The sequence below is a fragment of the Dermacentor andersoni genome, chromosome 2, assembly GCF_023375885.2.
Source record: "Dermacentor andersoni chromosome 2, qqDerAnde1_hic_scaffold, whole genome shotgun sequence".
In the NCBI taxonomy this organism is placed as follows: domain Eukaryota; kingdom Metazoa; phylum Arthropoda; class Arachnida; order Ixodida; family Ixodidae; genus Dermacentor; species Dermacentor andersoni.
The window spans coordinates 236260242-236287034 of NC_092815.1; the positions used below are offsets into that span (position 1 = coordinate 236260242).

Consider the following 26793-nt stretch of genomic DNA (forward strand, 5'->3'; position numbering starts at 1 on the left):
CTTCAGAAGTGTTTAGTTTTTCAGAATTCATGCTCTTTTCCATTGTGTTCTGAACTCTTTTGCTACCCTTAGAAATGTGCTCATGTTCTGGTGCTTTTATGTTTTAATGTGTTATTTCAGGACATAGTAGTTGCGACATATACTGCAACACATAGTTATAGTGTAAGGAAGATAACGCACGTGCGCGCAGTCAGCAGCATCGGCAGCATCAAGCGCGCATTAGAGGCTCGAGCTGGGAGACTGTGCTCGGTGCATCCTATAACCGGCAGCCGCTTTGAACCCCAATAAACCTCCTTTATAAGTGGTGGAGCCGTGCAGGGTAACGTTCCACTCTACCATCCTGGAACTCCGTTCTCGGACGCTACCCTCTGCCATGCCGGACACCGACCAGCAGACTCTTCCATCGCCACCCGTCCCTTGCGCAGGCACCGTTCGCCAGCGGGAGCCTCCAATCTTCAGCGGAACCAACGACAACGACGTTGAAGAGTGGCTGTCGTCCTACGAACGGGTGAGCGTTCACAACAAATGGAATGACTCGAACAAGCTGGCTTACGTATCGTTCTACCTCGCGGTCGTGGCCAGTCTCTGGTTCAGAAATCATGAAAGGGATATCCGAACGTGGGCGGCGCTCAAGACGTCGTTTACAGAAGTATTTGACTGACCTGCCCTCAGGAAACTCCGAGCCGAGCAGCGTTTGCGTACACGCACACAGGACACGGGTGAGACATTCACCAGCTATATAGAAGACATTCTCGATTTGTGCAGGCGCGTGAAAGCGGAAAGATGAAGCACGTCGTGAAGGGAATCGACGATGACGCGTTCCAAATACTTCTGGCCAAGGACCCATGCACTGTTGGCGACGTCATCAGCTTGTGCCAGAGCTATGATGAATTGCGTAAGCAGCGAGCTCTGACAAGGCGACATCCCACACCAAATGCGGCATCACTCTGCAGCCTTACCACCGGCCCAGAAGAAGCCTCCCTGATAACGCAAATCAAGGATTTCGTCCGCGAAGAAGTCGCACGACAGCTATCTCTGGTGTCCGTCACTCAGGAGTCTGCCAGCACTTTGCCGTCTCATAATCGTAACGTGATCCATGAAGAGGTCGCGGAAGCGCTGCCGGCTGTTCACCAGCAGGATGTCGCGACTACACCAGTCACTTATGCTACGGTTGCTGCAATGGCCCCTCGCAGTGTGCCCGTGTGTCGCTTCCAGCAGCCTGTGCACCGCCCTCCCCCTCCCGTCCTCTGGACCACCACTGCCGTCGCTAACCCGTGGCGTGTGCCGGACAATCGCCCAGATGCTTTGCATGTAGGTATCCCAGTCATGACGCAAGGTTCTGCCGCCGCCGATCGCAGGCGTTCGATAACGATCGCCGAGCGCCCTATGTGCCGCCTGATGCAAATGCGCCTTACGAACCCTTCGGCCCATCACCAGCTCGCTCCCAGACTGATCGCTGTCCTCCCTTCGAACGCCTCCGGTCACCCTCGCCACGTCGTCGATCGCTTTCCCCTATGCGTCGACGACCCGTCTCTAATGAAGAGGGAAACTAGACGACGCAGTTCCTGAGGCAAGAACTGCGCAAGTGTCGACATGCCGAAGTCCTCCTCCTTTACCTGCCAATGTCATTGATGTGTTTATCGAAGATGTCGCTACAGTCGCCTTAGTCCATACCGTTGCCGCTATTTCAGTTATGGATGCCAGGTTTTGCCGTTCGCTTTGTAAAGTGACGACGTCTCTGTCTGGATTGTTGCTCCGAACGGCGAGTGCTCAACCCATTCGCCCTACCGCTGCTTGTACTGCCCGTGTGATCATACAGGTCGTTTTGTACACGATTGTATTCATAGTTCTTTCATTGTGCTCCCACGCCGTTATACTAGGATGGGATTTTCTGTCACGCCACAATGCCATCATCAATTGCGCCCATCCTATTGAACTTTTCCACCTTGGTGACCTGGCCTCGGTCGATGCTCATCCTGCCGCTAAAATTGTCGTGAAAGAAGACACCTGTATCCCCCCGTGCTCTCCAGCATTCATACCAGTCTTCTGCAGTACCATATCCGATGGGACGGTCTTCTTCATGCCCTCTCATCACTTTGTTACCCGAAAAGCGCTTCCTTTGCCCTTTGCAGCTCTTGACCTTGTTGCCGGTGTGAGCACGATGCCCATTTATCGCCATCTTTCATCGCCGCTATCACTGCTCCGCCGCGAATGCCTTGGTTACGTCGAGTCGGTCGATTCAACACGAATTGTCTCCGTCCTCGACGAAGTGTCTTCTACTGCCGCCCATGAACTGAGTGCCCTCTCCGTACCAGACTCAACATCGACTGGTGTGTTCAGCCCATTCATCGCCGAAGATCTGACGCCTTCGCAGCGATCTCAACTTCTCGCAATCCTTCAGCACTTCCGCCTTTCTTTCGACGTTGCGCAAACCTCTCTTGGCCGTGCATCGACAGTCAAGCATTACATCGACACTGGCACTCACTCACCCCTGCGACAAAGACCATATCACTTGTCCGCTACGGAATGTGGCGTCATTGCAGACCAGGTCGATGACATGCTCCGTCGAGGCGTCATTCAACCTTCCCAAAGCCCATGGGCCTCTCCCGTGGTCCTCGTCACAAAGAAAGACGGTTCCATCCGCTTCTATGTTGACTTTTGACGGTTGAACAAGATCACGCTGAAGGACGTCTACCCATTACCACGCATCGATGATGCTCTGGACTGTTTGCAGGGAGCTGAGTTCTTTTCTTCGCTGGATTTGCGGTCAGGCTACTGGCAGGTTCCGATGGCAGAGGCCGATCGCCCGAAAACTGCCTTTGTTACACCAGACGGCTTGTATGAATTCACCGTCATGCCTTTCGAACTTTGCAACGCACCTGCAATGTTCGAAAGAATGATGGATAAGGTTCTGCGTGGCCTCAAATGGAAAATATGTCTTTGCTATCTTGACGACATTGTGGTGTTTGCCCCTGATTTCGCAACAGACCTGCTCCGCCTCCAGCACATACTCACATGCTTGACCAACGCCGGGTTGCAACTTAACTTGAAGAAGTGTCGATTTGCTGTTCGTCAGCTAACAATTTTAGGCCATGTCGTGTCAAAGGAGGGCATTTGCCCGGATCCCGAGAAGCTACGTGCTGTTACTGCGTTCCCAAAACCTACTACTATGAAAGAGCTAAGCAGTTTTATCGCCCTCTGCTCTTACTTCCGGCGTTTCGTTCAAAACTTTGCGTCAATTATATCGCCTCTCACGCACCTCCTTGGTGGCGCTAGAGATCTCTCATCATGGTCACCAGAGTGTGACGATGCCTTCACAACCTTGCACCGTCTTCTCACGACGCCACCCATTCTTCGCCATTTTGACCCACAAGCGCCAACCGAAGTCCATACCGATGCCAACGGTGTAGGCCTTGGCGCTGTGTTGGCACAGCGTCAACCTGGCCACCCAGAATACGTCGTCGCATACGCGAGTCGCACATTAACCAAGGCGGAGACCAATTACAGCATTACAGAAAAGGAGTGTTTGGCCATTGTGTTGGCGCTTGGCAAGTTTCGCCCATATTTATACGGCCAATCTTTTGACGTAGTGACCGACCACCACGCACTATGTTGGCTGTCGACGCTCAAAGATCCATCGGGCCGCCTTGCCCGCTGGGCATTGCGAATCCAAGAATACGACATCCGCGTGGTGTACCGTTTCGGGCGAAAGCACTCCGACGCTGATGCGCTATCCTGATCACCGCTTCCCCCGAAGGCCAGTCACGACTCCCCCTGCGAGTGCACATTATCCTCTCTGGACGTTGACACTATCGCTGCTGCACAGCGTAATGTTCCCTGGACTGCATCTCTGCTCGACCTTCTCTCGGATACGTCGAAAGTTCCAGCGTCACCTACGCATCGGCGCCAAGTGCCTCATTTTGCGATTTGCGACCAGCTACTATACCGACGCAACTATGCCCCAGAGGGACGCACCTGGTTACTCGTCATTCCGAGAATCTTGCGATCAGAGCTCTGCTCCTCGTTCCACTTCGACCCTCAGTGTGGCCATGTGGGAGTCTTCAATACCTACGAAAGACTTCAACACCGCTATTATTGGCGGGGAATCTATAATTGCGTTCGAAAGTTCGTCCGCTCTTGTCATGAGTGCCAACACCGCAAAGCGCCATCGCACAACTCCGCCGGTGAACTCCAGCCTTTACAATGCCTATCCCGACCCTTTGATCGCATGGGCATAGATCTCTACGGGCCACTTCCGTTGACTCGTACTGGCAACCGGTGGATAATCGTTGCGGTAGACCACTTAACCCGTTATTCGGAGACTGCTGCTCTACCAAATGCTACAGCACAGGAGGTCGTCAATTTCCTACTTCGCCGTTTTCTCCTTCGTCGTGGAGGTCCACGTGAACTTTTAAGCGATAGAGGCCGCGCCCCTTCTTATCTGAAGTCATCGAACAACTGCTTGCTGAATGCGCTATTGTTCATCGTAAATGCACTGCTTATCACCCACAGACTAACGGTACCACGGAACGCTTTAATCGAACTCTTGGTGTCATGCTCCCCATGTATGTCTCCCCTGATCGCTCTAATTGGGACCTAGTTCTTCCGTTTGTCACCTACGCCTACAACACTGCGACTCAGGACACTACCGGATTCTCACCCTTTTACCTTCTTTACGGCCGTCATCCTTCGCACACAATCGACACCATTCTGCCCTACCGGCCGGACCCATCCGAATGCCTGCCAATCTCTGAAGCCACCAGACAAGCAGAGGAATGTTGCCAGCTTGCCCGTCAATTCACCTCGGACGACCAGAACCGCCAAAAAGCCGTTCACGATGGCCAGAACTCGACTCCCACTTTTCTCCCGGGCGCTCTCGTCTGGTTGTTAGTGCCACACCGCACGCCTGGGCTCGCTTTAAAACTCCTTCCAAAGTACAATGGGCCATACCGTGTTATCAAGAGAACATCACCCGTTAATTACCTGGTTGAGCCGTTAATGCCGCCGTCCGACATGCAACGTCGTAACCGCGAAGTCATTTATGTTCAGCGTCTCAAGCCGTATCACAATTCTACCGTCCTTCCAGAAAACTAAGTCGCCAGGATGGCTCCTTTATTTCCGCGGGGCCATTGTAAGGAAGATAACGCACATGCGCGCAGCCAGCAGCATCGGCAGCATCAAGCGCGCAGCAGAGGCTCGAGCTGGGGGACTGTGCTCGGTGCATCCTAGAACCAGCGGTCGCTACGAACCCCAATAAACCTCCTTTATAAGAGCCTGATAACTGGTGTTTGGAATGGAAGTATGACAGTAATAGTTGCTCATACAACTTTTGAGAATTGTAATATGAAACTTAAACGAAGCAAAGAACACGACTGGAAGTAATAATTTCATATTTCTAGTATAAGTACTGAGAATAAAAAGAAATATGAAATATACAAAATATTTGAATTGTTCCTAGTTCTCAAGTTTTGTAAGTCGGATCACACAAAACATTGTGAAGATTTGTTGGCGTCAGTACTCGCCATAGTGATGCCCATGCTATATTGGAAGGCAGTAGCTTTGCAAATGTGAAAATAGGTTAGTTCTTATTACATTGCACTTAATATTAGTCGAACACAATGATCAGAATAACACGTACTCATCAGCATCTACTGTTGTTTCAGATATTGTTAAAATAGCCTATATGTCAGATCAGAAAATTGACAACCTGAAAGAAGCTTGTGTCTCTTTGCAGCAGCTGTCATTTAAAAAGTTGTGCTGTTGTGTGTACAAATAGGCAAATTTTGCCTCTTTTTATTGAAGTGCTAGGAGCACTGGAGGAGCACTAGCTTCAACAATACCTCCAGTCGCAGTTTTATTTTTCCAGCCTCCCCAGTGTGCCAAAAAGTGTCAAACCTGACAAATAGTTTAAAGTCCAGTTGTCGTATCAAACAGTGCATGCTGTTGCTAGTAGAATTCACATGGAAATGTTTAACAATGCGTAGAAATACTGTCTATCAAATTGATTGATTTCTGTAGCTGTGGTAACATAAAAGTTCAACTTGGCCATAGATTGACAGCCTCCCATTATTCGCGTTTAGAGTGTGCATTCTTCCAGGGAAATGATTAAAGATGCAGACAGGTTGTTTTGTCCTTTCTGTTCCTGCCTGTCTTTAATCATTGCAGTAGAAGAATGCTTACCCATGTTGACTCATTGCTTGGAACATAGCTGTCACTGCATTGTTGAATTGATCATTCTATGTGGCTTGTCCCTTTTCCTGCATGCAGTGTGCCCGACATTTAGCCTTGGGTACTGGGAGCATAACCATCATCTTTTTAAGTAATGTGATAATGGTAAAACTATAAAGAGGACCTGCCGTGGTAGCTTAGTGGCTTAGGCACAGCACTGCTAAGCCTGAGGGCGCGGGATCAAATCCAACCTCGGCAGCCATAATTCAATGGGGGCGAATAGAAAAAAAAAATGTCCGTGTAATGTGCATTGGGTGCATGTTAAACAACCCCAGGTCAAAATTTGGAGTTCCCCACTACGGCATGCCTCAAAATCATGTGGTTTTGGCACTTAGAACTCCAGAATGTTAAATTTTAACTTGATAAACAAGATGAAAACTAAAGCATACACAAGTCATGGGTGTCATTGCTTTAAAGCAGCATGGGCACATGTTTTTGAAGGTGTAGAAACTCTGCGACACGCTTCTCACATGTGAAAGATGGCACTAGTGCGAAGGTTGGGAAAACAATTGTACGGTATTTTAATGCTGAATTTGATCTCAAGATTTCTGACTTAGTGGGATCAAGATCATCGCGATGTCTTGAGACAGAGGAAAACTAGTGACATTGCAAAGAAGTCAGGTTATGTTTGCTGATGTTGCTCACAAAGCAAATTGATGTGCTGCATGTCTTTTTTGTGACTGAACTGTTGTGGCAGCCACAGTGATTGCCTGAATGGAATGAGACAGCATATCATGATGTCGTGACATCATGGCACATCCACTTTCTCTGGGCACAGAAGCTGAAACTGGTTCATAGGTATAAGTGTTATGGCAAATTATACTCAAGGTGGTGTTGCCACCCATATTTTGTTTTTGTATATGTTCTGAATTATTATGCCTCCTCTTGTGGTAGATTTTTTTTTTTTTTATTGTAGAAAGCTAATCCACTAATATAGCTGAACTTTTTCTCTAGTGCACTTTTAAAGGGACACTGAAGGCAAATAGTAAGTCAAGCTACAGTGATAGATCAATGCTCAAGGATGCCTAAGGCATCAATAATGTTGTGAACAATGTTTTAGTAATCGAAAAATTGAGGTAAATGCAGGACACGATTTGCAGCTCACCAGGGACATTCAAGTACTATCCCTATGATGAAGGCACTCCTCATTTTATTTTTGTCACTAGTACTCAGCTTCTTATAAAAATTTAATTGCATTCCGTTAGAAAATGCTACTTGTCCAGTTCTATTCGATGTTCAGGAAAAATAACACATTGACGTTACCCTCGATGACGACGCAGGTGGTCGAAATGTTTAGTTTTCGCTTGGCTCTGCACTGCCCGCGCCTTTGCATTTCAGTAGTTTTATTATCGCTCAGTGCTGCGCCGGTTTTGCTGGCTCGCGAAACACCCACAAAATGCAAGTAGCTGAGAATTCCACGTCTGTGTTACGTCGCGGGATGCCCAAATGGACTGCGCCACTTGACCAAAAGTAGATGCAGTGGCGAATCCACCGCTCTTTCTTGGCTCGGTTTATCCATGACCGCATGTTTGCGTTTTGCACAAAAAACATTAGTGCCGTCTGTCAGGTGCCATTTTACTCACAGGTGGAGATTTGCATTGCACTAAAGGTACCTGCACCCTTCAGACACAATTTTCTCTTAAACAAAGTCCTTTTTTTTTTTGCGTGAAACAAGCTCTGCAAGGTTTCTGGAATAGTATTCTAACAGTCCATGTTGACGTAATATTTGCCTTTAGTGTCCCTTTAAGAGACCTGTAAGGCAAGTGTGCCTTTGTGTAGGAGTTTTGGAGCATAATATTTACGAGGTGCTACGTTGTGCTTCCTGTGTAGGTTTCAGAACTCGACTGTGTGAAGCCATGCAGAAGGTTGGCGGCAGTGTGTCATCGGGACGGCCCATCAAGTGTGTGGTGGTGGGTGATGGCACTGTGGGCAAGACGTGCATGCTCATCTCGTACACGACAGACTCATTTCCGGGTGAGTATGTGCCCACTGTGTTCGACAACTATTCGGCGGCCATGATGTGCGATGGTGTGCCTGTCAGCCTGGGCCTCTGGGACACTGCTGGTCAGGAGGACTACGACCGCCTCAGGCCCCTCTCGTACCCACAGGTGGGCCAGCTGTGCTATCGTTTGAAATGCTGACACACAAATTCCCACATGGCACCATTTCATCGAGTGACACTCATGTCGCGAAAGTGTCCAACGAACATGATTATCCAATCTTAGACCGAAGACCCTGATTTGTAGATATTTCTTTCAATGAGTGGTAATTGCTATCACAACAGCAGCAATTGATGGGCAAGTTTGTGGAACCCTTTGGAGCCACATGGAATTATTGAACCCTTTATGGCACTCTAGTTCATTTGACATTGGTTAATGTTTTCATTGATTCACTGATCATCAAGGATTCTCTGATGTGATTGCTGCACCAATTGTACGAAACTGCACCAAGAGGTTAAGCAGACTGCATCTGGCTACACATAGACAAATTTGAAGATATTGCGCTGCGTAGGTCATTTTTGCCACTTTTCAGAAAAAGAAAGGTAAAGGTGGACATGCTCGAATTATCATTCATTCTCTCTAAGTGCATTACCGTTTTGTTTTCATGAGTAGATGTGTGTTTTTTTTTTAGAGAGAAAGATGGGGGGATCTTTATTTGTTAACAAATACACGCATTAGGGTACATATTCACAAGTAGGTCCCATAGCACATGGCTGAAAGGAGACCTCCTGTCAGAAATTAAGTGGAGATAAATATACAGAATGGCAAAAATAGCATCAAGCAATTAGTTGTAGCAATGGAAACACATCAAATATGCATGAGTAATATGCACCGTAAAAATATAAACAGGGAATAATGCAAGGGCACAGAAAAATTAAAAAGAAAGTGACATCAATATAGCAACGCAGATTATTTGCACATTTTAGAGTGAAGAATAAATGAAACAACCTCATTCTTAAGTGCTCCTAAAGATAACAATTGCTTTGTACTTAATCGTATGGTATTCCAAAACTAAATAGCTGCAAAAGTAACAGTATGTTCGCCATTGTTAGTGGGTACACATTGTAGTAAAAAATTGTTGTTCCAGGCAAACCTAGTCGGGTTAGATTTGATAAATAAATTTTGGATTCTTGCAATGCATCAGCTACTATGGTACCTTTTAGAGACTTGAAAATAAGGATTCCCAATTTATATTTGAACAAATTGCATGCTAATGATACGCAGTGTTGTTGAGATAACGAAGATTTGCTGGTAAATGGTGGGCTGAATTTTAGGATATGAACGGCTTAGCTTTGATGGCTTTAGAATGGAAGTATTGGAGATGGATAGGTATTTGCCCATGACGGATACAGTGACTGTGGATGAAGGTGTAGTGCACATCTTAAATAAAGTAGGTGGTGGTGGTAAACTTTATTGGAAGGGGATAGGGGGAGGTGGCTGAAGGATCAGGCTCAAGTAAGGCCCTGGGCCTGCCTGGCCTTCTCCACCCAGTCCACCAGTTCAAGCTGTCGGTCGACGTCTCCGGAACTGAGCCAGGCAGTCCAGTCAGTCTCGCTGCTGACGGGGGGATGAGAAAACGGGAGCGAGGTGCATTCCCACATTATGTGTGTGAGTGTGTCTGTTTGTGAACAGAGCCTACATAGGTCGCTTTCCTTGCCCCCTGTAATTTTGTTAATGTACTTTGGGTGTGGGTATGTGTTTGTCTGGAGTCATCTAAACGCGACCGCTTGCATTTTATCGAGTTGCTTGGCCGGTGGTGGGCGCGCGCAATGCCTCAAACGATGCCTCTGGGCTATTTCGTGATAAGTTTTGCAGGGTTCCTCGTGTCTCTCCTCCTCATTCACGCTGTCCGGGGGTGAGGCTCAGCGCGCGAGATCTCGAGCCAAATTGAAGAATGGTCGTGCTTTTATCATGTTCATTTACTGTGAGCTGTCCTTTGTTTTATATATGAAATGTGATGGGAATACTTGAGATGGACGTCAAGAACAATTCCCACAAATGTGCATTGAGGTGTAGTAAGCAGGCGGTGGCAGTTGATACTAAACTAATTACAGGAGTAGATGAAAGAGGGTTCTCATTAAGTGGAAGACAATTAACTGTTTTATTAATGCTAATTATTAAACCCTTAGCTATGCTCCAGTTGTGGATATTGCTGAGGTCAGTGGTCAGCTTGCTGTTTAACATATTGATGGACCTGTCATTTGTGACAATAGTTGTATCATCTGCATACAAGAAAGGTTGACTGGATGTTAATTTTGCAGTGAGGTCATTAATATTAATAAGGAATGAAAGGGGGCCGAGTATAGAACTTTGAGGGACACCTTTGTCAGTGGATTTAAAAGTGGAAAGAATGTTAGAAATACAAACGGCTTGCTGTCTGCTAAATAAATAGCTTCTCATTAGTTCGTGTGCACTATCTACCATGCCAATTGAGTTAAGTGTAGCTAAGAGTATATAAAGTACCATAGAATCAAAGGCCTTGGAGAGGTCAATGAACAGGGCACTGGTAAAACATCCAGAGTCTAGGGCATGCTTAATATAGTCGGTATAAGAGAGTAGTGCACAATCTGTCGAAAAACCTGCGTGAAAACCAAATTGTTGAGTAGATAAAATACCAAACTTAGTTAAATATTTAGTCGCTTCTCAATAGATTTCTCTTATTTTTCTATACGATAAAAGAATGGCAATAAGTCACTAGTCGGAAATTGGAGCTCGGCCTCCTCCTTACAGAATTTGTCGAGGGATCAAATACATGAATAATAACTGCATCGCCATTGCCAAAGATGTTGCAAACGAATTCTTGGACGCTACACAATGTCAAGACAAGTATGCATTTTTTCATAAAGGAATATATTTGCATGTCCCAAAAATTGTGCCAGAAATAAGTGATGTCAATTCTTCCATGTTTTTTGTCTATTTAATATGCAAAGAAAATATCACACAAACTTTAGAACTATATCAGTTCGAAACGAGCAAAGCAGTGCATGCTGCTGATATGATAAATGTAAGGGCCGTGAAATGAGCAGGTTGAGGACAAATGTTTTAATGAAACTTTGTCATTCAAGAACCTTGTTTACATTTTTGTACATATGCAATGGCCAGGGAAAAATCTCAATGACGCTGTCCTTCGTTCCAATGTATTGCGCAAGAGCAGCTGTCCCCGATCGTGTATTGTAATTGCACCAAAATTATAGTCACAGCAGAGATCACATACAGAAAGCAGGAGTTCTGCAAAATATACATTAGAAATGCGAAGATACAATGGAATACACAAATGCAACGATAAAGCTTGATAAAGGGCGAAATGAAAAGTGTCATTGGAAACAAAGTTCACTGCATGTATCCACAAAACCTCGCAACAAGATATTTCAATATACGTAGCTGCTGAGCACGAGGTCGCGGGATCGAATCCCAGCCACGGCGGCCGCATTTCGATGGGGGCGAAATGCGAAAACACCCGTGTGCTTAGATTTAGGTGCACGTTAAAGAACCCCAGGTGGTCGAAATTGCCGGAGTCCTCCACTACGGCATGCCTCATAATCAGAAAGTAGTTTTGGCACATGAATCCCCATAATTTAAATTTAAATATACGTATAAGTAACCAATAAATCTACGTATCAAAGCAAAAGTCACTGTATACAGGGTGTTTAAGCTAACTTTAGCAAGAGTTTAAAAATATGCTGATGGACTCTGAGATGGCATGACCAAATGCATGTTGTTCACTTTTGTATGTACTGTGTCATACTATTTTTTGTATTTTGCTTAATTCGATTTTTAGTCATGACTAATTAACCAACTTTTGAAGTAACGAAGCTAGGGAAAGAAGTCCGATTAGAAAGTTGCAGTGGTTTGCAAAACGTATGAATAAACAGTTTCTATTTTTGTATCTATTAAGTATTGGTGTATTTCATCTTACTGATGATGCCCGTGAAATACAAAACACCATCGTGAGATGCCCGCTTGCGCATCGTGATTGCACTGCTCCCAAACGTTCCCCGCACTGTCAGCCATAGGTGTGCTGCCACTCAAAAAGCGCCAGGCCAGCAATGCAAGTGCTGGCTGTGCCATTTACGCCAGCGATGTGCTCCGCTCGCGAAAGTTCGTTATACCGATAAGTAAGCACAGCGGTTATCGCTTGTGCTGCCTGAAGCAACAGGTCCGTCATTTCACGATCGCTGTAAGCAAATTGAACATCCCTGAATAAAAAACTCAGTTTTCAGAAGGCTGAAAATGGTAAAATGAGAGTATCCTAAATGGCCAGGCGCGGTCTTTCACTGAATTTGCGTTTATTTTTCATGCGCTTTCACAGCAAGTGCTCGAAGAGGTCACCTTCTGCAGCAATGCAACGCTGGATCTTCTGAGAAGGCTTGCTGTCGCTGCCTTGAGCAGCGTTGGCGGAATGCTGTGGGGACTTCAGTTATCTTCTTCTGTAAGGCTTCTGGAGCCGTCATTCCCATCGTGTATACGTGATTCTTAATATAGCCCCACAAGAAAAAGTCAAGAGGGTAGAGGTCGGCGACAGGACAGGCCCGTTTCTCCCTATCCATTGCTCTGGGAAGGTAACATCAAGCCACGCTTATGCTTGACTGCAGCTGTGGGCTGGGGCCCTGTCATGCTGATATCACATTGCGTCAAGCCAGTCTAACGACATGCTGCAGCAGGTCTCCAACCGGCCCTTTGAGGAACTCACTTAAATGCCTCTTGCCGGTCAGACCGTTGTTAAAGAATACTGGGCCAGTGACTGTTGCTGTCATATATTCCGCACCAAACTTTATAAGACCACTGATATTGGTGGTGGGATCTTCCTGACCAGTGGGGAATTTTCTCCCACCAATATTGTGCATTGTGGATATTGCAGTTGCGGGAAAAGTTCACCTCGTCAGTCCAGAGAACCTTGATGAGAAAGTCAGAATCCGGCTTCTCCTGAATCAAAATCCAATTCGCAAAGTCGAGTCTATATTGGAGATCCCTTGACTCCAGGCATTGACGCAACTGCAGATGATAGCGGTGCAGTCCAGCTGTTTTCAGTATCCTCCAGACAGTGGAGTTGGACACATCGAGCTGTGTGCTCACGCTGCACGTGCTAGCGTGTAGATTAGCCGCCATGAAAGACAAAACATTGGAGCAAACCTCATAGTTTATGACTGAAGCTCTCTGCTTCTTTCTTGTGAAGCTGTCGGTTTGCTTCAGCGACTTGTAGGTGTTGAATATAGTCATCGGACTCTGTCGTGTACCCGGGTGCCAGCTTCGAAGTATTCTTGCAGCCTTCCGTCTTTGTCCGCCTGCAGCTCCTAGGGCAAGGATCTTGTCTGCTTTTTCCTCGTTGGAAAAAGGCATAACGAAATTGCTCGTATCTTAGCAGCCCATGCATGATAGTCTGTTTATCGCTGTCTGGAACTGCCAGCACCGTCATGTCCGTCAGTCGCTTTAAGCAGCGCAAGCGAAAACGGTTGCTAGCTTAAATAGAACAGTCAACACTTGCATCACTGCCCTGTCGCTTTTTGAGCAGCAGCGCACCTATGGCTGTTAGTGCGCAGACCGCTTGGGAGCAGTGCAATCACGACGTGCAAGCACATTGTTTTCTTTCTTTTTTTTTTTGTTGGCATCCACAGTAAGCTGAAAAACACTAATACTTAACAGATAGAAAGACAGAAGCTGTTTAGTCGGACGTTTTGCAAACCACTGTACAACTTTCTAATTGGAATTTTTTTCCTAGTTACGTTGCTTTAGAAATTGGTCAATTAACCTTGACTAATTATCTAATTAAACAAAATGCAAAAAATAGCGTGACACACAGCATACAAAAATGAGCAACATGCATTTGGTCGTGTCATCTTAAAGTGCAACGGTATATTTTTAAACTCTGGCTATAGTTAGCTAAAACACCTTGTATAATGTGTCAAACAAGGCAGATAAACATGTTGCGCGATCACAGATTCACAGATCACAGAATCCTAATGCCCGCCCCTTCTCTTTCCTCTTCCCCCGATGCATCGTGCGCGACGGAAGGCAGCCCGCTTCGTACCCGCTTTTCTCTGTTGCCCACACAAGACTGCCCCACCATCATCGGCTCCCCCCCCCCCCCCCCTTACGCCTTCACTCGCACATACCACATACGGCGCGCAGTGACGCCATTGGACTTCATATGGAACATGAGGGCGACGATGACGACAGGAATGCACTTTAAGTGTTCATATAATTGCTATCGCAATAATAGAGTAAGAGGATCCAGCAACTGGAGTCCAGCGGCCCATTACTTTCCGCAAAAGAAGAAGTAACAAAATTGAACATTCACCACCCAAGAATTCGCTGTGCCACAACAATGTCTTCTTCTTTTTTTTTCTTTTGCGGGGCGGGGGCACCGGAATGAAAGAAACGCAAAGGAAAGCATGTTGGCCACTATCAAATGTCTACTTTGAGCACCTAATGTGGCAACCGAAGGAATATAAAAAAAAAAACGTAAGATGCTTGGTCCACAGAGAACCATATGCGTGCTGCTCATTATCCTACACTGGCGTGGCAAAAGACTTTCCGGAGAGGTTACGATAAGATAGGAATGAAGGTGGTGCCCTCAAGCGAACGCGTTGCAATCCGTCGAGTCCCCAGAGTGGTGGCGGCGAGTGACCATTGATTCTTTTTCTCGTCTGCTAGCCAGAAAGCGTCCAAAATTCTGCGAGGCCAAAGTGCACTCGGCTAGAGAAAAACTAACGTGCACCGAAGTGCGCCTTACGGTTGTCAGAGCAAGACATGAAAAACGTATGACCTCTGGCTGGCTCTGACAGCAGCCCGTGGGTTGTGAGAGCAAGAAATTTGACGAGGCTGAATGTGTCGTCGCGAATAAAAGTCAAATTAGAAAAAATAAATAAGAATGTAGTTACCTTTGCTGGCTTTAGTGTCTTGACATGGATGCTTTGGCACAGGTGACATGACGGCACAAATGAACCATAACAACGTTTCGTCTCACCGGACCTCGTTGCATGCTTTGTCACCTTGTCTGATGGTGTGTTGATTTGGCCTGTCTCGTTGTGTGGTCCGATGTGCGACTTTAGAAAAGCCAATACACTTTTGGCGTCAAATGTTTATCAGAACATTAAACCCACAAAGATCCGGAATTGAAAATCTAAAGCACGACTTTGGAAATGTCAATGCACCTTTCACATCAAAAGTTTGAGAACCTTATACCCATAAAGATTCGGAATTGAAATCCATGCGCTCCGTAGATTCCACGGCCTCCTTGAGATGCCGTGATGAGTCTGCTCGCCATTAAAACGCCCTCGAAACTTTGTGCTTTTGTGCTCGGATGGGGCTCTTTGCATTATGTGACTCCAGGTGCATAGGCGTTGCCACGAAATCCAGCCCGAATTCACAATCTTTGTGCCAAAATGTATCTTCCAGCGTGAAAAACACATTCTAGACAAAATCCAGAAGGATTTTCGGCACTGGGGGTTGTTTTGGTGGGCAGGGCATGACAGTACGAAAAAATTTTGGCAAGGGGTGGGGAGGGGCTCAAGCCTCATAAGCCCCCCCCCCCCCCCCCCCCCCTTGCTACATCCCTGATAGCCTCCTATATACTTTCCGTGCCTGCCCATCAGTTTTGGCGCACCCGTCTCGCCTCCTTTCAGGACCTCCTCTCCTGTCGACTCATTTTGCCTGCAAGGGCGCGCTCGTCCCAGAATCATAGTGCGGTTTGTTTACACGGAAAGCGTGCGGAGTGAACTTTGTCGTGGACTTCTGTGTATGATTGTTGTGGTGTGATTGCTGCCAGAAGTGAACTGGGTGAACTTATTGTGTCTCGGCCTGCTTGATCACATCTGTTCATCATGCATCGGGTTTTCACTGTTCGTTGGCTACTGTTGCTCTTCTGCAACAATGAATATGTCGGGTGCTTATGTGCCACTTCAGACGAGATGGCGTACGTACTGCTGCATGCCTTGCTGCACATCCTTCAGCAAACGCAAAGTGCCAGGTGTTTCATCTCACGAAATTCCCCACTGATGCCACCTTACGCGAACAGTGGATGAAAGTTATCTCGAAATAATTGAAGTCTGAACACGACATCGCGTTATTCCATTGCTCCCCATGCCTGAAGTGGCAGCTTTCGCAATGGTGCGAGAACTGTCACTGATAACATAGCTTGCAATGAGTGTTTCAGTTTAGTCACAAAGCCTGCATCCTCGGTACATTCCGATGCTCTAATCCGAAACCAGGATGGAGGCGGTCTCCTGTATCCTTCTGAGATACTTCTCATAGTATTGTACACCTTGAGAAAGTTTGTTGACATAGTTCTCTTCAAAACGATGAACTTGCAAACATCCCCTGAAAGAAGCCGTGGCTAAGACCGCCCAAGGGCTCCGCTATCGACAAGTTTTTGTCTGTGAAATATCCGGGCACCACAAAATGCTTTTGGACCTTCTCTCGACCAAGTTTTTTAGGCCATTATTTGTGAACTATGCAAGGGGGATCACCGACAAGCACAACTTTTCCAAGATTTTTGAAACAAAGCCCCTTTCCCATAAGGTGCTGAAGCTTTAATTCGTGTAAAAAAAAAAAATTAACATTTTTCTAATGTGCTCTACCATTTACTACTTCCATTGCATCTATTCGCATGCTCACACTTCAGAAATGCCTCCTTAAATTACCAAGGGTTATAAAAGGCATGCTGAAATGACCACGTGCCTTATCATAAATAGCTTCGTGGCTGGGAAAGTCGTCTGCTCATGGATGGATGGATGGATATATGCTATAAGCGTCCCCTTTGGAACGGGGCAGTGGCTTGTGCCACCAAGCCCTTGTTGTTATATTGCCTATTGTCCTACCTATGTTAAAAAAGAAAAAAAAAGGAAAAAAAAAACGCCACGATGAATTCCCATAACCAAACCTTCTGATCCCCTATTGTGGACTTTGTTTTTGTACGTCTCAATTTCTTGTCGTTTCCCTACTTTTCTTCCGCCAATCTTCCACTAGCTTCTTGCTAATCTCTATTGAGGACATGTTAACTTCCCCCTGTTCTTGGTCAACCCAATGGCTTCAAGGAGGCCAGAGGTGCCTAAATCGATTGCTTGGCAGATATCTTCACATTCCAATAAAACATGCTCCATCGTTTTCCCTAGCTCTACTGCAACAAGCACATGCTTCTTCTTATACATGTATCTCACTTTATAAGTGCATGTTCTAAGACATCCTGATCTCGCTTCGAAAAGTAATGAGCTTCCTTTTGAGTTATCATAAATTGTTTCTTTCCTTATTTCGTTTTTTTCCTCTTAAGCAGTTACTCGCAGCAGGTTTCTTTTCTATTGCCGCCACCTATGAGATTATCTCAGCCTCTCTGAGTTTCCGCTTGACATTCTTTGTTGCTGTGTTACTTACCATACAGGCTGCATACTTGCTGATAAGCTTCCTAGTTCTTTTCCTCCACTGTGAATCAATGTTTTTCCTGTACAAATACTTGAAGACTCTCCCAGCCCATTTACTTTCTTCCATATTCCTCAGTCGTTTTTCATAATCAATTTTACTGTAAGCTTCTCTCACTTCAAAGCTTGCCGAGCCAATATCGCCCTGCATACCTTCATTTGTAATCTTTCCATGAGCACCCTACGCGAGACGTCCCACTGACCTTTGGTTGCCATCGAGTCCTGATAGTACACCTGATTTCAAGCAAACCGCATTTTCAAATGAAAGTCCTTGAACCATTGGACCATTACACCTTCAGAGCTCTTTTGGATATGCCTGTGACGATTTTCTGGGATGGCAGCGCCACCGACGGCAAGGCCGAGTGCGATGATTGACGGCTGGCTTGTACCACATTTGGTGCCGATTGGTGGGCATGGAAAGTACAGAGTCCTGAATATTTGGCATTGTGTGTTCAAAAAAAGGTTTTGCGCTCACCGCTGCACTGTTCTTGCTCAAATCTTGCAGAACAATCACATTTTGGCGTTGACTTCGTTTAGTATAACACTTGGTACGATTAGTCGCCTGTTTTTTAAGACAAAATGAGAAACTGTTTTCGTCTATGGGGAAAACGGCGTCTGAAAAGCCGGTCCTGGCCACGGTGTAAAAAGTAGCTTAGGTGACTCAGCGGCGCGGGCTGCGTGCTAAGCGGAGGGAAGGCTTGGAATTCTCCTTTCTCCATGTGTCTAGAGAGGGCACTGGAAACTAGCGCCCGCTGCGTCCACTTTGCACACGCCGAGATCACTGACCAGTCGTCGCCACGTGTTTTCTGCGCACCGTGTTTTGTCAATGCATTTCTCCCTTGCCTGTCAGGTACGTCTCATCCTTCGAACTGTTTCATGAGTCTGCAAATGGGAAAGTGTTTGGTACCGTTTTGCAACAGTGGTTACAAGTCTTGCAAACAAAAGTGCTCGCTTTTCAAGCTGCCAAACGAAGAAGCAAGACTTGAAGCGGGGAGACGAGCTATACCTTGCAAAGACCACGTACTCCAAAGGACGGATCGAGTATGTGAAAAACATTTCGCATCTGATTTTATCCTGAAGACATGGTCTGCGGAAATTGACGGTCATATCTTGATGTCAGGAACAAGAAGAGCGGGCCTTTCAAAAGACTCTGTGCCGTCAATTTTCGAAGGTGCACCAAGCTACCTCTCCAGGAAGATTAAAAGCTCTCGAAAGCAAGTGAGACGGCTAGGGCTTCCCGTGGCTGCTTCTGTGAGTAACCCGAGCAGTGACAACAGCAGCGTGCTGACGTCAGTGAGCAACATAGATGTTTCTCCAGCAGACACCATGGAAACGTCTTCCGACGATACCACTTGGGGCGCAAAGTCCAGTGAGAATGACTCATCCCATTCATTGTACGAACAGCTTTTCAGTGCAGTATCTTGCATTAGCCTACCACAGCCTTCATGGGCAGCACATCTCATCGACGTAGCAGGAGTGAGGGACGTCGTGTTTATTGACGCTGCGGTGGCGCATAGGACAAGCGATGGATCGTCGGTACTGCTTAACAGGAAGGCACTCCATATCAAAAGTGACATGACAGTCCCAGTCTACATCTTAGACAAGTTGATAGACTCTACTACAGTGGGGGTAAGTCCCTTCGCCACCTCAAGCCTTGAAGTTGAATCAATGTTGAAAGTTATAGACAGCACAGATGTGTGCAGGGGAGGGCCAAGTTTAAAGGTCTTCCCTGATGTATCCCCTGAATGTGCTTTTGTGGACTCTCAAAAGACCTGGAGACACAACAAATGCCTCTTGGTAAGGTTTCAAGGTGCAATCTGTCGTCTGTGTTCTGGCCTTGCTGACGCCCTTAGGATCCACGCTGATCGCCGAGCTGCGCGAGCCAAGCAGGAAATACCTTTCAAGCTTTTCAGATTGTCGGTGGCACCTGCCGAGCAACAGAAGCTTTCTGCTTTGCGACATGCAAGGTCAGCACTTCAGCAGTCACGAGCACGACTGGCAAAGCGCAATAAGCTGCTATTGGGGCAGTTGCAAGCGGCGATGCAGCAGCTAACAGATTTGCAGGAGCAAGAACTCAGTGAGAAGCTGACAGGACTTGATATACCGCCACCACAGCTGCTTGTGATACAAGAGTGTATATCAGCGGCTAGGTGCGCATCAAAAACAAGCAGACGGTATACAGACGACTGGATTCTGTTGTGCCTTTTGCTGCACATACGAAGCCCGGCCACGTACTCTTTCTTGCGAAACAATTACATATTGCCTTTGCCGTGCGTCACCACAGTGAGAAAATATATAAGCATGGTTGGTCAGAAGTGGGGATTTGATGAAAACTTTTTCAAAGCCCTCAAGATAAAGGTTGCCGCAAAGACCACATTCCAGCGGAGGGGAATCCTGATCCTGGACAAAATTCAAGTAAGGAAAGAAATGGCTGCCAACTCGCAGACAATGACATACACCGGCCTTATTGGTGATGGAGAGCAAAACAATCAAAGTAATGAAATGGCAGATCATGGCCTCGACTTCGCTTTTGCTCCGTTCGGTGAAGCCTACTTACAGCCAGTAGCCGTGTTTGCATCTAAAGGACCAACTAAGGGGACGCTGCTTTCTCAACTCCTGATCCAGTGCATCGTACACCTGGAAAAAGCCGGAGTGTTCTTCGACGGAGTAGTGTGTGATGGTGCATCTACCAACCGCGCGATGTGGAAGCATCTCGGCATCATTGGTGCACTGGGGGAAGTCCGTAATTCTTTTGAGCACCCATTGGACAGAAACAGGCTTCTGGATAAAAAGTTCTGAAAAAAGACGGAAAACTGATAAGGTGGTCCTGTTACGATACCTTGTTTGTTGCGGACGGCAAGAACAAAGCAGAGCTAAAGGTGTGCCCCAAAATAACATACAATCACGTAAACCCCTCCAAGATGCTGAGCATGCGGGTAAAGCTTGCCACTCAGATATTTAGCGACTCCGTGGCTAAAGGAATTTTTTTCTACGCAAAGAGAGGCGCGCCTCGTTTAACTAATATTGAGCCGACGGTTGAGTTCACACTCTTTTTTAATGATCTGTTTGACGCTTTAAACCGGCGGTTCCCCGCAGAAGGCTTAAAACTGGAATGCAAGGATTTCTATGTTCTAGAATCTGCATGCGAATGGCTGGACTCGTGGGAGCAACAGGTCGTGAGCGGTGAGCGGTGACCGCCGAAGGCCTACGCGTGACACTGAAATCTGTGCGCGAACTGTCACTTTACCTGCTGAAGGACTGCGGCTTCAAGTATGTATTGACAGCGAAGATGAATCAAGACCCGCTGGAGCGTTTCTTTGGCATAATCCGGCAAGCTGGTAGTCAGAATGAGCACGCAACGTTCCCCACATTCCTACAGCTGTACCGCATGCTGAGCTTGTATTCTTTGGTAAAAACGCCAAAGTTTGGGAATTGTGCGGCGCCTGATAAAAGCCAAGCCGCCGTTGTGACTTTGGCTGATATCAGAGAGATATATAAGGGGTCAGCAACGCAACGTGCAGAAAAGTTGCATGAATTGAAGCAAAGGCTCTTCGATGAAGGAAGCTGGGAGTGTGACGACGTTTTCGATTTAGACGAGCCTGACGCAGACACAGCTGTAGTAGACTGCATTGTCTGCTATGTTACAGGGTTCGTGTCAAGAAATATTCGCAATGGAACAACCTGCTCCATTTGCAAGGATGCTCTTGAGGGAAAAAAGGTCTCGTAAATGTGTCCGAAGCCGATCTCGTGAACTGCAAAACCAGGGGCTGTCTCACGCATACAAATATGCACCTCTTTGACTTCTTCAAGTACACTGAAGAAAAGTTCGCTAAGTATGCAGGTCACAGGGATGCATACGACAAAACTACTGATGCCGTGCTGGACAATTTCCACTTCACATTTCCTTGAAGTACGCCCAAAGAAGAAATGCTGGTGAAGTTGCTGCATTACTATATATGCCTACGCATGCGTCAGTACTGCAGGCAATTGAAGAACAAGCATGATGCAAAAAAGAGCCACGACTTGCGCAAAATGTCAAAGCTTGTGTAAACACGACCTCTTCAATGAACTGAGCATGAACTTTCTTGCTTTTATGCATTCCGTGTGCTTTCATCGAACGTATTGTGACTTCTTCTGTTATCGCTTTTTTACTTAAGATTCTAAAGTTCAATCAATAACTGAGAAGAAAAAACGTGTTGATGTGATCTTATGCTAAATATGCGGGGAATAGCAAACAGATACGACTGAGGCTTTTGAACAAGTGTTGCGAAATAATGTTGATTAAAATATTACATCATCATCATCATCATCATCATCAGCCTATTTACGCCCACTGCAGGGCAAAGGCCTCTCCCATACTTCTCCAACTACCCCGGTCATGTACTAATTGTGGCCATGTTGTCCCTGCAAACGTCTTAATGTCATCTGCCCACCTAACTTTCTGCCGCCCCCTGCTACGCTTCCCTTCCCTTGGAATCCAGTCCGTAGCTCTTAGTGACCATCGGTTATCTTCCCTCCTCATTACATGTCCGGCCCATGCCCATTTCTTTTTCTTGATTTCAACTAAGATGTCGTTTACCCGCGTTTGTTGCCTCACCCAATCTGCTCTTTTCTTATCCCTTAGCGTTACACCCATCATTCTTCTTTCCATAGCTCGTTGCGTCGTCCTCAATTTCAGCAGAACCCTTTTCGTAAGCCTCCAGGTTTCTGCCCCATATGTGAGTACTGGTAACACACAGCTGTTGTACACTTTCCTTTTGAGGGATAGTGGCAACCTACTGTTCATGATTTGAGAATGCCTGCCAAACGCACCCCAACTCATTCTTATTCTTCTGGTTATTTCAGTCTCATGATCCGGATCCGTGGTCACTACCTGCCCTAAGTAGATGTATTCCCTTACCACTTCCAGTGTTTCGCTACCTATCGTAAACTGCTGTTCTCTTCCGAGACTGTTAAACAGTACTTTAGTTTTCTGCAGATTAATTTTCAGACCCACCCTTCTGCTTTGCCTCTCCAGGTCAGTGAGCATGCATTGCAATTGGTCTCCTGAGTTACTAAGCAAGGCAATATCATCAGCGAATCGCAAGTTGCTAAGGTATTCTCCATCAACTTTTATCCCCAATTCTTCCCACTCCAGGCCTCTGAATACCTCCTGTAAACATGCTGTGAATAGCATTGGAGATATCGTATCTCCCTGTCTGACGCCTTTCTTTATAGGGATTTTGTTGCTTTCTTTGTGGAGGACTACGGTGGCTGTGGAGCCGCTATAGATATCTTCCAGTATTTTTACATATGGCTCATCTACACCCTGATTCCGTAATGCCTCCATGACTGCTGAGGTTTCGACTGAATCAAACGCTTTCTCGTAATCAATGAAAGCTATATATAAGGGTTGGTTATATTCTGCACATTTCTCTATCACTTCATTGATAGTGTGAATATGGTCTATTGTTGAGTAGCCTTTACGGAATCCTGCCTGGTCCTTTGGTTGACAGAAGTCTAAGGTGTTCCTGATTCTATTTGCGATTACCTTAGTAAATACTTTGTAGGCAACGGACAGTAAGCTGATCGGTCTATAATTTTTCAAGTCTTTGGCGTCCCCTTTCTTATGGATTAGGATTATGTTAGCGTTCTTCCAAGATTCCGGTACGCTCGAGGTTATGAGGCATTGCGTATACAGGGTGGCCAGTTTCTCTAGAAAATCTGACCACCATCCTTCAACAAATCTGCTGTTACCTGATCCTCCCCAGCTGCCTTCCCCCTTTGCATAGCTCCTAAGGCTTTCTTTACTTCTTCTGGCGTTACCTGTGGGATTTCTAATTCCTCTAGGCTATTCTCTCTTCCACTATCGTCGTGGGTGCCACTGGTACTGTATAAATCTCTATAGAACTCCTCAGCCACTTGAACTATCTCATCCATATTAGTAACGATATTGCCGGCTTTGTCTCTTAACGCACACATCTGATTCTTGCCTATTCCTAGTTTCTTCTTCACTGTTTTTAGGCTTCCTCCGTTCCTGAGAGCCTGTTCAATTCTATCCATATTATAGTTCCTGATGTCCGCTGTCTTACGCTTGTTGATTAACTTAGAAAGTTCTGCCAGTTCTATTCTAGCTGTAGGATTAGAGGCTTTCATACATTGGCGTTTCTTGATCAGATCTTTCGTCTCCTGCGATAGCTTACTGGTTTCCTGTCTAACGGCGTTACCACCGACTTCTATTGCGCACTCCTTAATGATGCCCATGAGGTTGTCGTTCATTGCTTCAACACTAAGGTCCTCTTCCTGAGTTAAAGCCGAATACCTGTTCTGTAGTTTGATCCGGAATTCCTCTAGTTTCCCTCTTACCGCTAACTCATTGATTGGCTTCTTGTGTACCAGTTTCTTTCGTTCCCTCCTCAAGTCTAGGCTAATTCGAGTTCTTACCATCCTGTGGTCACTGCAGCGTACCTTGCCGAGCACGTCTACATCTTGAATGATGCCAGGGTTCGCGCAGAGTATGAAGTCGATTTCATTTCTAGTCTCACCATTCGGGCTCCTCCACGTCCACTTTCGGCTAACCCGCTTGCGGAAAAAGGTATTCATTATCGGCATATTATTCTGTTCTGCAAACTCTACTAATAATTCTCCTCTGCTATTCCTAGAGCCTATGCCATATTCCCCCACTGACTTGTCTCCAGCCTGCTTCTTGCCTACCCTGGCATTGAAGTGGCCCATCAGTATAGTGTATTTTGTTTTGACTTTACTCATCGCCGATTCTACGTCTTCATAAAAGCTTTCGACTTCCTGGTCATCATGACTAGATGTAGGAGCGTAGACCTGTACAACCTTCATTTTGTACCTCTTATTAAGTTTCACAACAAGACATGCCACCCTCTCGTTAATGCTATAGAATTCCTGTATGTTACCAGCTATTTCCTTATTAATCAGGAATCCGACTCCTAGTTCTCGTCTCTCCGCTAAGCCCCGGTAACACAGTACATGCCCGCTTTTTAGCACTGTATATGCTTCTTTTGTCCTCCTAACCTCACTGAGCCCTATTATATCCCATTTACTACCCTCTAATTCCTCCAATAACACTGCTAGACTCGCCTCACTAGATAGCGTTCTAACGTTAAACGTTGCCAGGTTCAGATTCCAATGGCGGCCTGTCCGGAGCCAGGTATTCTTAGCACTCTCTGCAGCGTCACAGATCTGACCGCCGCCGTGGTCAGTTGCTTCGCGGCTGCTGGGGACTGAGGGCCGGGGTTCGATTGTTGTATTCATATAGGAGGTTGTGGCCAAGTACTGCACCAGGGTGGCCAATCCTGCTCTGGTGAGAGAGTGTGTTACCGGTTCTGGTCACCGGGATCAGGCCGCACTCCAAGCCTGTTTGTGCAATTTTCTCAACACACTGTTTTTTTTTTTTTTTTGTATTTTCCGGTGGAGAATAGCGCGGCACCGGGATTTGAATCACGGTCCTCTTGCACTGGAGACGGATACTCTACCGTCCCCGTAGGAGTTAAATTAAAAATTAATTTATGGGGTTGTACGTGACAAAACCACTTTCTGATTATGCACGCCGTAGTGGAGGACTCCGAAAATTTCGACCACCTGGGGTTCTTTAACGTGCACCTAATTCTAAGTACACGGGTGTTTTGGCATTTCGCCCCCATCGAAATGCGGCCGCCGTGGTCGGGGTCCGATCCCGCGACCTCGTGCTCAGCAGTCTAACACCATAACCACTGAGCAACCACGGCGGGTCCCGCAGGAGTTGTACGCCTCATTTAACTTACAGTGGTGCCCTATTTGGTCAGTCAAGGTGGACCAATCTGAGCTCGGTTATACCGCATGGATGGCACTCTGCTACAGAACCTGGTATTTATGACCTGCACATGTGAGTGTGAGGCCATACATATTTGAAGATATATATCGTTCTTTTTCTTTTTTTTTTTTTAGGAGGGTTCCCGTACAGTGATAAAATAAAGGAAAAGACATGAAAAGAAAGAAAAAAAAAAGGAAAAAGGGGCGAAAAAAAAAAGGAACATAACAGGTGATTTGAACTCGTGACCCTTCGATGTTGCCCGGAAAGATAGCTCAGTCGGTTGGTTCGTCAGGCCCCAGGCTACTTTCAAGCGCCACAGCTCCTGCTCCGAGCCTCACACTTACGTGGAAAGAGACTCATGTTGTCCGCGATAGTCGGTAGTTGGAAGGCATACTTTCTAGGAAAAATGGCCGCTCGAGGAGAAGAGCGAACTCGAGCGGCTTTAGAGGCTAGGAAAACTGCCTTGACATATTTAGACTTGAGGGAAAGCTTCGTTAACAAACTATAACACGGCAATCAGCACTCGAATACGACGAGAGAAATTACTGAGACGTGGAAAATTCCCTTGAAAAAAAAATCTGGTTTGCGAGACAAATGCTTGTATGTATTGAACCTCTTAAAAGATGAGGGGGGGGGAAATATGCGCTCACCGAGAAGGCATCGTCAGCACGAGACATCCACAAGGCACCTTACAGAGATGTGGAGAGCTTCGCGGCCGGAACGAAGCCTCCCTTCTCCAGCGGCCAAGAGGGGGAAACGCGCTTTCCGATCGCTCAAGGTTGCGCGGACAAAGCATAACTCTAGCGTCTAGGAAAAGCTTAACCAGGTGCGATGGCGGCACGCATAGCGTGGGAAGCTAGCCGCCAGAATAACTATACCAAGGACTGCTGCTGATGAGGGCAAAATACCTTCGTGTAATTATAATAACCCTAACTTTCGAAAAAAAAAAAAGGAAACGGCCCAGAGGGCTATACTACGAGAGCTATGACTGATAGTTTTCTATATATATATATATATATATATATTCATCTCATCTATGGGATCGCATGCGCGCGCTGTTGCTTTGTCTCTGCGTGTAGTATAATTAAGAGAGCCAGTTTAAGGGCGGAGAAGAAGAAAGAAAAGAAAAGCAAAAACTGCAGCGCCGTGGTTTTAAAGCGCACCCGTGGTAGAGAAACGGAATGCGATATAAGCGTGCGTAGCCATGATACGCACACGACAAACTGCCTTAAAATATTTAGACTTGAGTGAAAGCTTCGGTAACAAACGATAGCACAGCAATCAGCACTCGAATATTGTTATAACCCTAATACTAATTGTAAATATTCATCTCATCTATGGGATCTAATGCGCG

The 26793-nt window shown here is 46.3% G+C and overlaps 1 protein-coding gene across 3 annotated transcripts in view; it reads left to right on the forward strand.

Moving 5' to 3' along the window:
* Positions 1 to 26793, forward strand: part of LOC126539926 (ras-related C3 botulinum toxin substrate 1-like) — an 81288-nt gene that overhangs the window by 5148 nt on the left and 49347 nt on the right. For 2 of the 3 annotated variants that reach the window (XM_050186751.3, XM_050186750.3), the window contains exon 2: positions 8059 to 8336. In XM_050186751.3, coding sequence (XP_050042708.1) covers positions 8085 to 8336 — 252 coding nt within the window. In that variant the 5' untranslated portion in view covers positions 8059 to 8084. The remainder of the gene's footprint in view (positions 1 to 8058; positions 8337 to 26793) is intronic. The other variant, XM_055075717.2, reaches the window with a different exon arrangement.